The sequence below is a fragment of the Erinaceus europaeus genome, chromosome 11 (assembly GCF_950295315.1).
Source record: "Erinaceus europaeus chromosome 11, mEriEur2.1, whole genome shotgun sequence".
Taxonomy (NCBI): domain Eukaryota; kingdom Metazoa; phylum Chordata; class Mammalia; order Eulipotyphla; family Erinaceidae; genus Erinaceus; species Erinaceus europaeus.
In genome coordinates, this window is record NC_080172.1 from 68,210,686 (window position 1) to 68,221,339 (window position 10,654).

A 10,654-nucleotide genomic window follows, 5' to 3' on the forward strand; every position below is an offset into this window, starting at 1 on the left:
GTTCTTCTATGCCCTCCCCTCAGCGCCTGGAAGAAAGGCAACTATGTCAGCTGGAAAGGCTGGGTCCAGAAACTAGCCTTGGCCCTAACCAAAGCGCCAGGAGACTGGCAACAAGTCTGCACTTCCCAGCAGGCAGCATTCTAGTTATTAAATTGACCCTCACAGGGTGGGGGCACAGAACTTTGGTGATGGGAGCAGTGTGGGATCTTACAATCTTGTAACCCACTGTTAATCACAAATAAAAATGGCCTGAAAAAAAAGAAATCAGTCCTCATAGTCTGACATGTAACTGGAGTTGTGACCTCCACTTGAAAATACTCAAAGTACACAGCGACTAGTGGCTAAGCTGGGTTACAAACCCAACCAGACTGACTCTAGAGCTAGTGCTGTGCCAGTTAAATAGCTCACTTAGATTGTGCGCTGCATCACCACATATGTAACTCGGGTTCAGGTGTGGCCCCCACTTCACTAAGGAAATTTTGGTACTGTGGTCTCTCTCTCTCTGTCTGTCTCATTCGAGGGGGGGGGGAGTGGTTTGAAAAGTGGCACAGTAGATAAAGCATCAGACTCCCTCAAACATGAGGTTCCAGGTTCAATCCCTGGCAGCACATGTGTCTGTTCCCCTCTCCTTTCTCTCATTAATATATAAGTGAAATATTAAGGGGGGGCAGGTGCACATGTTACAATGCAAGTTCGAGTCCCCAGCCCCCACCTGAAGGAGGAAAGCTTCACAAGTGGTGAAGCAGTGCCTCAGGTATCTCTCTCCCTCTGTCTCCCCCTTTCTCTCAATTTCTGGCGGTCTCTACTTAATAAAGATAACAACAAAAGAAAATGCAGTGAGGGCTGACCTGGGTCACACTGTGTGGGGGCTGGGGGCTTCCCCCACCTTCCTCTGTAATCTGTCAAGAGAGCTGCGGGCCAGCAGCCCTGGACCTCGCGCTGGGGAGGACGCAGCCCCACTGCCCCGCTGCCCCGCAGCCCCGCAGCCCCGCTGCCCCGCCCTCGCGCGGCCGGCGGGGGCCTCACCCGTGTAGCCGTCGCGGCACAGGCAGGTGTAGCCGCCCTCGCGGCTGCGGCAGCGCCCGTGGGGGCCGCAGGGCCGCGAGTAGCACAGGTCCACCTCCGTCTCGCAGTAGTCGCCGGTGAAGCCGGGCGGGCAGCGGCAGCGCAGGCCCCCGACGGGGTGGATGGGCCGGAAGAGCACGGAGGACGAGGCGATGAAGGGCGCCGAGGAGTCGAAGCGCAGCACCGACACGCAGCGCATGTAGTTCTCGCAGGGCTCGCGCAGGCAGATGTTGTCGTCGAAGGGCAGCACGCGCTGCGCCGAGATGGCGGCCAGCAGGCTGCGGTTGAGGTACAGGCGCTCCTGCAGGTCCTCGGACGGCAGGAAGGGCGGCCCGCCCCCGGGACCCGGCGGCTGCCCCACCGACAGGCTCACGTTGAGGATGCGGCCGCCCGGCGCGTCCGTGTCGCGCTGCACGTTGAAGACCACCACGTGGTCGGGGGGCGTGGCCAGCGTGGCGGCCACCGCCTGGATGAAGAGGCCCAGCAGCGGCGACAGGAAGCGCTCGGGCGACATGTCCTCCAGGCGCAACGTGATGCTGTGCGTCAGCATCTCGTCCGTGATGATGGTGACACGCAGCGCGCACTGCGCGGTCACGCTGTGCACGCCGTCTGCGGACGGACAGAAGACGCGTCAGCAACCCGCCCGCCGCAGATCCCGGTTGCTGTCCAAACCTGCGCTCCTGCCCTGCGCAGTCCGCCGGCGGTGGCGCCCCCGGAAGGCAGCCCAGGAGGGAGGGACTTGGGGACAGGGGGTCCTGGGGGCCGGGCGGTGGCGCACCAGGTTAGGCGCACATAGTACTTTGTGCAGGGACCCGGGTTCGAGCCCCCGCTCCCCATCTCTTGGGGGACGCTTCACAAGCAGTGAGGCTGGTCTGCAGGTGCCTTTCTCTCCCACTCTATCTCCTCCACCCCTCTTAGTAACTCGATCCTGTCTAATAAAATGGAAAAGAGGAAAAAATGGCCGCCAGGAGCAGTGGATTTGTAGTGCCCGCACCGCACCGAGCCCCAGTGTAACCCTAGAGGCAAAAAAATAAAATAAAATAAAAAAATGAAGCATAAAGTCCTGAGTTTTACCCTTGACACTGAATATCGCATATGCCAGAGTGATGCTCTGCTTGTCTCTCTCTTCTATAAATAAGTAAATTTTTTTTCTGCTTCTGAGCCTTCAGCCCTTCAGGGACTTTTTTTTTCTTTCAGAGAGACAGAGAGAGAAAGACATCATAGCACCAAAGCTTTCTCCAGTGCAGTGGGGCCAGCTCTGAACTTGGGTCATGACAAGGCAGGTCCACTATCCAGGTGAGCTATTTTTCTGGTCTGAAAAATAATTATTTTACTTTTATTTATTTTTCCTTCAGGGTTACTGCTGGGGCTCAGTGCCTGCACTACAAATCCACTGCTCCTGGTGGCCATTTTTTTTCCCATTTAATTGAATAGGACAGATTGAGAGAGGAAGAGGATAAAGAGAGGGAGAGAGAAAAATAGACACCTGCAGACCTGCTTCACCACTTGTGAAGTGTTCCCCCTGCAGGTGGGGAGCCAGGGGCTCGAACCGGGATCCTTGTGCAGGCCCTTGCACTTAGTACTATGTGCACTTAACTGGGTATGCCACCACCCACCCACTCCCTTGTATTTGATTTTTACCAGAGCACTGCTCAGCTCTCTTTTGTGGTGGTGCCAGGGATTGAACCTGGGAATTAAGAGCTTCAGGCACGATAGTATTTTTGCATAAGCACTGTGCTATCTCTTCTGCCCTCAATACATCTTTAAATAAAAATGTTTAAAAAGTGCCCAAGGAGCATGCTGTGTATCCTGTGAGCAAACCATTCCTTGAGGGGTCAACCCCCAGAAGCCCTTAAATAAGAAGTGTTTACTGCATATTCCTCTAGGCCCTGGCCTATAGTGCACTTCCTGTTCCAATGATGGCACACCTTTCCCTGCACCTGCCGCAGCCTGGGAGCTTGCCTGCAATAAGAATCCTATTAAGCCTCTTTCTTTAGACCTCAAGTATCATGAGAGACCCAGAAATATTGCCCCACCCCTGAGCCTCAGTTATCTCAACTACTATAGCCTTGACCCTGACTGTGCTCCCCTCTTCCCTACCAAGTCAGAATGAGATGGGGGCGGGGGTGGGGTAGGGGGCTGAACAGGGTCAGTGGGCCACCCAATTCGCCTCCCACTGAGCTCCAAGGCTGCTTGGGCACAGGCCTGCTGTCCCCATGGCAACGCCCTACACAAAACATTCTTCCGGCCCAACTCCCTGGGCTGCAAGGGGCAGCCTAGGGGGGCCCCACCCCAAGAAATCCAGCTGAGCCACCTTGCCAGTGGCAGTGCCACCCACTGCCCTGATATTGTGTGTGCATGGGGGTGGAGGCCAGTGGTGGCTGTGGGGTAGAAACAGAAAGGCCTGGATGTTGCTCCACCCCAAGATCCCAGCTAGAGTCCCACAGGGTTGATCTCCTTTGGTACTGAGGTCTCTAGCTACTCAGCCCCTTTCTGCTCATGGCATTAGGAGTGCCTGCCACCCCACCCCCATCCCAGCCCCGGGCCATACACTTACTACTAAATGGCTCCCTCATCCAGGAGTAGTGTGCACACCTGAATGCATACCAACATGGGAATGAAGTCTAAAATGGAGTCTCAGGAAAGGGGAAATGGCTTAGCAAAGCTATAAGGGTATTCAGATTGTTACTCACTGCCATGTCTTACACATGATAGGTGATCTGTAAATACTAAGATGCTGGTGAGAGTGTGGCCTGGGAGGTGGTACAGTGCCTAGAGCATGGGGTCCCAAGCATGAGCCCCAGCATCACATGTGCCAGACTGATGCTATGATTCTCTCTCATGCTAATAAATAAATGTATGGGGGGGGAAAAAAAAAAAAAGGAAGGATGGAAGGAAGAAAAGGGAAAGGAAAAAAGAAAGAAAAGAGCATAGATGAAGGGCTGAGGAGACAGTTTATGGTTATGCAAAGATGTTCACACATGAGGCTCCGAGGTCCCAGGTTCAATCCCCAGCACTATCATAAGCCAGAGCTGAGCAGTGCGCTGGTCTCTGGATCTTTTTCTCTATATCTCTCTCATTAAAATAAAATATTTTTAAAATGGGGGAGGAAAGTGTAGGGATTGAACCTGGGATTATGAAGCCTCAGGCATGAAAGTCTGTTTGCATAGTCATTATGCTATCTACCCTCCACCCTAACATATCTCACTATATATATTTGTTTATTTATTTTTAGACCTGTATTTTTTTCTTTTAATTTTATTGCCACCAGGGTTAGCATGGGAGAGCCTCTCTGGCACTCACACAGAATGCTCCCAGCTGACTGGGGAGGGGAGGGGACAGCCAGGAACCTCTCCATTCATCCTTGGGAAGCTGCACTCCTCCCTGTGTCCCCCACCCCACAACCCTCCACTGTCGCAGGTCCAGCCTGTGGCTTTGCCCAGTATGTCTCTGTTGCTTCCCATCTGGCCCACCATCTGTGGCCACCTGCCCCCTCTGTTCCCCCTCCCCTAGCAGTCAACCCAGTGCTCTCTTCTATCTTTGTTCTTCCCCCCTGCCTTGACCTGGTGGCCCCTCAGGTGTGCAGAGGCTGCAGTGGGGCAGTCCTCCCGGAGAGGAAAGAGCTGAACCGTGAGCCCCAGACACACCACCTGTTCCTGGGGCCCAGCCATACACATGGGAGAGTGCCAGGTCCCAGACTCCGGCAGAATCAGACTCCACACTTCAGTACCCTGGCAGGTGTGACAGTGGGGGGCGTGTGTGTGAATCTCGGCATTGGGGCCGGCCAGGCCATGGACAGGGGCCCCGTGTGTCCCAGCAGAGTGAGAGCGAGGCAGGGAGAGCCTGGGCGTGGGGGGAAGTTCTGGCCCGAGCTGGGAACAAGAGAGGGGCAAGTCAGAGAGGCAGAAACACAGAGACCAAAGAGGGCAGGAAGACAAAGACGCAGGAAAAGCACCAGCAATGGAGAAAGTAGGAAAAGAGAAAGAGCGAGGGCAGCAGGGAAGGTCAGAGTGGAGCCCCCCACACCTCCCCTGGCAGAGGCGGGGAAAGACAGACAGACAAAGAACAAGAGACAAAGGGGCAGTGGGAGTCAACTCCCCCTCACCCTAGCCTCCCTGAACTTTGGGGTTGCCGGGGTGACTGCCTCCAAGGGTCAGAGCAGAGAAGAGCAGTGGGACTGGGGCTGAGGGGCTGGCCAGGAGCCTACTCCCCTATCCGAGGGAAGCCTGGGTCTGGGGCTCTGCCATGGTAAGGTCCTTCCTCCATCTCTACCCCTCCACAACCACCATGCTTGCTGAGGGCAGGGTGGGAGCCAGGAAGGGGTAGTCAGGGAGGCCTTTCCTTCCCCATTGCCTCAGTTTCCCCAGTACAGACAGGAAGAGGGGCCTCAGCAACTCCAGCTCCCACTTCCTCCTCGTCTTGGGGACACTGACATTTCAAGAGCCTTGTCCAGACCTGGGAAAACTCTTGTGCCCTAGCTGCTGGAGCCACACACATGGACAGGGAAAGCATCTCTGCGGGACCTAGATCTTGTCTGGCCGCACTTCCCCAAGTGAAAGTGGAGGCTTGTCAATTCTCTCTCCCCCAACCATGTGTCTGGAGCCTGTCTGGCAAGGGGTACCTGACCAGTCCCTGGGGTGTAGTTAACAGTGGGCCCCCATAAGGATCCCAGTTATTTTCAGATGTGGGGTTGGTCCCTCTCCTTGCCATTTCCACTTACTCCCTCTAGCTGAGACAAGAGGGCCCCAGGTCCCAGCCCACAACTCCACTCTCCTGTTTCCACCACCACCTTCCCCCCACCCCCAGCCTTCTGTCCAGGGAGTCTGCAGGCTGAGCGCTTGGCCAAGCAGCAGGAATGCTGAGCCTGGGTCCTGGCCAGACTCCCACACCCCAGGGCTTGCCCGTTTCCTCATGGGATCAGGAGATTCTGTCCTGGAAGCCCAGAAATTGCCCATTCTGGTTCCCCTTCTTCCTTCCATCCTAACCAGCCCCAACTGGTCACAGTCAGCAGGGAAGGCCCGGTGTCCGGTCCTGTGAGCAACTCATAGGGAATGCAGGGACCCCAGGAAGCCTAAGCCAGCCCCTGACTTCACATCAACTCCCTCCCCCAAGTTGGACCCCAAACTGCAGCCCGGCTCTCGACAGTGGGGTCTGTTTGGACAGAGACAATGGGCTCTGGTCTCACTTCCTGCAGGAGCTCTGAAGGGGGAGTCCGGCCAGGCTTTCTGCCTGGAGGGATAAGAATGCATCAGACAAAGTCTCCCTCAGCTGGGCTGGGGCTCAGCCGGAGCCAGAAGGAGCCTGAGAGGCCCAAGCGTGGGGTCCTGACCCCTTGGCGGCAGCCCTGTGCCCTGTGGCCCTTGGGCCCACCAGAGGCTGTGTGAGATCAGAGGACTCACCAGCCGGACATGATGGGGCAACCTCCCCCAACCCAGGCTCCAGTCCTCTCTGCCCTTTCCCCAGCTTTCTTGCCCCCACCCCCATCTTCCACAGGCCTTTTTTTTTTCTCTACAGTTCTTGGCGGCCAAAGCCAGGACCTCCTTCAGGGCACTACTCCCCACTGCCTCTGTCATTACAAGCTGGTAAGCAGAGGACAGCCAGGCGAGGCAGCCTACACCAGCTGCCAGATTCCTGGGTCTTCTTCCCAAGCTGCTTCTTGCCCCTCGATCTCTGTGCCAGACACCTGGCAGAGCTGGATGAGCAGGGCCCCACAACCCCAAATGAGCATCCAGACCCTAAGCCCCGCCCTTCCCAGTGCCATCTGACCCCTCCCTTACCTGACACCAGCACACTCATGATGGCCTCCAGAGGTCGGTTGTTGTCCAGCGCTCGGCTCAGCCTCAGTTCGCCCGTGGAGGCGTTGAGCAGGACTAGGCTGAGCTCATTACCCCGCTCAAAGCTGTAGGTCAGGCTGTCTGAGACATCCGGGTCGTGGGCGGGCACTCGGCCGATGGCACCCCCAGGGAAGCTGCTGGAGCGGTTGGTGACATAGTTGTTGAAGAGGATCTCAAAGTTACCCAGCACCGGGGGGTTGTCATTGCGGTCAAGCAGACGGACGTGAACTGTGGCCCGGCTCACCAGAGGGGCAGATGTAGCCTGGATGACCAGGACGTATTCGGGCCGGTCCTCATAGTCCAAGTCTACCAGGGCGGTCAGCTCCCCAGAGAAGATGTCTAGCTGAAAGACCTCAGGGATGTTGCCCTCCACAATCTGGTACATGATCTGGGCATTGGTGCCCTCGTCGGGGTCCGTGGCTGTGACCCGGGCTACAGCCAGCCCAATGGGGCTGTTCTCTTCCACAAACACATCAAACTCATCCTGTTCAAAGACAGGAGGGTTGTCATTCACATCTAGCACGGTGACCGTCACTTCCATGGGTGTGCGGGTTGGTGGCATCCCCTTGTCAACAGCGTAAGCCTGCAGGACGTACTGGGCCACGTTCTCTCTGTCCAGCCTCCTCAGTGTCCGCACAATGCCCGATGTAGACTCCACAATGAAGTCACCATCCCCATCGTTGCCCCCTTGGAAGGTGTAAAAGACCCTGCCATTCAGGCCGGAGTCACGGTCTGTGGCAGAGATCTGCAGGACACTGGTGAAGGGGGGTACGTCCTCATAGATGCTGCCCTGGTAGGAGTCCCGAAGGAACTGGGGGGCATTGTCATTCACATCATTCACCAGGATCTCCAGGTATGTGGTGTCAGACTTTTGGGGGATGCCATTGTCCCGGGCAGTGATGGCCAATGTGTAGGAGACCTGGTCCTCGTAGTCCAGCTCGGCTTGGGTAGTGACGGCCCCTGTATCAGCGTCAATTCGGAACTGGGGGATGCTGTCCTCCATGAAGTAGGTGATGCGGGCATTCTCACCTGTATCCTCATCAGTGGCACTGATGAGCACCACCGTGGTGCCCGCTGGCCGGTCTTCGTTCACATTCACTGTATAGTGGGAGCTCTGGAAGACAGGGCGGTGGGTGTTGGCGTCCGTGACATTCACCACTACCTGGGCTGTGTCCTGCCGAGTGCCATCAGATGCTGTGACAGCCAGCACGTACTGCCGCTCCAGTTTGTAGTCCAAGGGTAGGGCGAGGGACACCAGCCCCCCGCCGCTCTGGCTGGTGATAGAGAAGCGGTTACGAGTGTTGCCGCTGGTGATCTGGTAGGTGATAACACTGTGGGCATCTCGGTCCACAGCAGACACGGTCACCACACTGGTCCCCACAGACGCGTCCTCATTGAGCCGCACCGTGTACTCAGGCTGGGTGAAGGTTGGGTTGTTGTCATTGACATCCAGGATGGTGACACTAACGCTGGCCGAGGCGGTCAGGGCCGGACTCCCATGGTCTCGAGCTTCCACCCCAAAGCTGTAGAAGTCCACCTCCTCCCGGTCCAGCTCTGCAGCCACAGAGATCCAGCCAGTTCCGTTGTTGATGGTGAAGGGGAAGTCATGCCCCACCCCAGCCAGGCGGTATTCCAGGCGGGCATTGTCACCAGCATCAGCGTCAATGGCCTGGACATGGAGGACCAGGTAGCCCAAGGGGACGCTCTCCAGGACAGTTGCCTGGAAGGGGGTGCTGACAAAGATGGGCGCATTGTCGTTGATATCCAAGACTTGCACCGTCACCAAGCCAGAGACATTGGAGAGAGGGGGGCGGCCGCCATCCTGTGCCCTAACTCGGAGGGTGTACTCCTTGGTCGTCTCATAGTCAAGAGGGCTCACCACATCCAGAGCCCCTGTTTGGGCATCCAGGTAGAACTGTCCCCGTGCATTGCCACTCATGATGCTATAGTGGACCAGGGCATTGCTACCTTTGTCTCTATCTGAGGCGGTGACTCGGAGGACTGGCGCCCCTGGGGTCACGTCCTCCCTCACCTGGACCACATAGCGCTTCTCACTAAACTGGGGGGCATTGTCATTGTCGTCCTCCACAGACAGGAAGACTGCAGCAGTGGCACTACGGGGACCAGGATCCCGGCCTTGGTCACTTGCTTCCACCGTCAACTGGTAGGACTCCACCTCCTCCCGATCCACGGGGCCACGAGTACGGATCACCCCAGAGCGAGGATCAATCTCAAAGACTTCGGAAGGACCACCCCCAGGCCCTTCCAGCAGGCGGTACAGGATATTGGCATTGGGAGGGGCGTCACCATCTGTGGCCCTGACAGTGAGCACCTCGTACCCCACCTCCAGGTTCTCCCTAAGGCTTTCTTTGTACTCTTGCTGCTCGAAAACTGGGTCGTGGTCATTGGTGTCTGTCACCAGGATGGTGAGTGTGGCCAGGGCACTGCGACGGGGCATGCCATGATCCTGTGCTGTCACCCTGAATACATGGGTACTCTTGGTCTCCCGGTCCAGCTCCTCCGCGGTGGTGACAGCACCAGTGACAGGGTCCAAAGAGAAGAAGTGATTGGAGCGGCTGTCGAAGAGGGCATCCATGGTGTACTCCAGTCGGCCTGCCTCACCCTCATCCGGGTCGATGGCCCGCAGGGACGCCACAGGAGTGCCTGCTGGCTGGTTCTCTGGTACTGTGGCCTGGTAGCTGGGGGGCTGGAACTGAGGGGCTGTGTTCACGTTCCTCTTCCGCCGCCCCCCCAAAGACTCTTCTGCTGCCCTTTCCCCTGTCCTGAGCCCTGGGGTGGGCACCAGTTTGCATGACTGGCATCTCAGCCGGGGGGCCTTTAAGCAGGGCTGTTCCTGAGGCAAGATGAGCCTGCCCTGTGGGGAGAGGTGGCCTCCGATCCCCAGAAGGCGACAGCTCCAGGGGCAGCCTTCGGGGGCTGGCGGCAGGGGGATGTGGTCCCCCGATTCTGGACACCAAACCCTCAGACCATCGTGGTGGGGTACCAGGTGGCCGGTCAGCTCAACGCCCGCATCCCTGCAGCGGCTGGTGTAGAGCCAGAGGTTGGCAGCCGAGGCTGGACAGAGCCAGCCCACCGGGGAGCAGGCCCCAGGGGAGCCCGCGGCCCCGGGTCCCAGGGAGCGGCAGGGCCCCACTTGGTCGCCCAGTAGCGGCGGCAGCAGCAGCAGCAGCAGCAACGGAAGCTGTGTTGCAAGGGGGGCGCGGGCCTCCTGGCCCCGCATCCTCTCCCCGCTCCGGGCCGGCCGGCTCAACAGCGGCAGATGCTCCTCCGGGTCCTGCGGGCCCCACCGCGCCGCATGCCCGGGCTGGAGCGCCGGTCCGCGGGGGCCACTCGTGCGTTACGCGGGGCCTGCACCGAGATGCGGCGGCGGGGCCAGGCGCTGCGCACCCCGAGGAGGTGCGGGTCTCCCGCCTCTGCCGAGCCCGCCCGGCGCCCCGGCCTGCGCGCCCCGCTCCTGCCACCTGCGCCCGCAGGCCCCGCGCCGCCCCGGCCCCGCCGTCCCCCCACGTCCCTGCGGATCGCCCACCTGAGCCCGCAGAGCCGCGCGCTCAGTCCCCGGCCCGGCTTCGGCCGCCCCCGCAGGCCCCGCGCCGCCCGCTCGAGCCCCGCGCCGCCCGCTCGAGCCCCGCGTTCCCGCCGCCGCAGCTGCCTGTGGCCGCGGCCCGGGCCCAGCCGCGCGCTCCTTCGCCTCCCGGGCGGGCGGCCCAGCAGTGCGGCGCGGCGCGGCGGCGGCG

The 10,654-nt window shown here is 58.8% G+C and overlaps 1 protein-coding gene across 5 annotated transcripts in view; it reads right to left on the reverse strand.

Annotated features, from left to right (window-relative positions):
- CELSR2 (cadherin EGF LAG seven-pass G-type receptor 2) overlaps nt 1-10,142 on the reverse strand; it is a 35,755-nt gene extending 25,613 nt beyond the window's left edge. For all 5 annotated transcript variants that reach the window (XM_007529325.3, XM_060201953.1, XM_060201955.1 and 2 more), the window contains exons 1-2: nt 6,843-10,142; nt 1,027-1,674 (exon numbers count right to left, since the gene is read on the reverse strand). In XM_007529325.3, the coding sequence (XP_007529387.1) occupies nt 1,027-1,674; nt 6,843-10,140 (3,946 nt within the window). In that variant the 5' untranslated portion in view covers nt 10,141-10,142. The remainder of the gene's footprint in view (nt 1-1,026; nt 1,675-6,842) is intronic.
- Nucleotides 10,143-10,654: the final 512 nt, after the last annotated feature.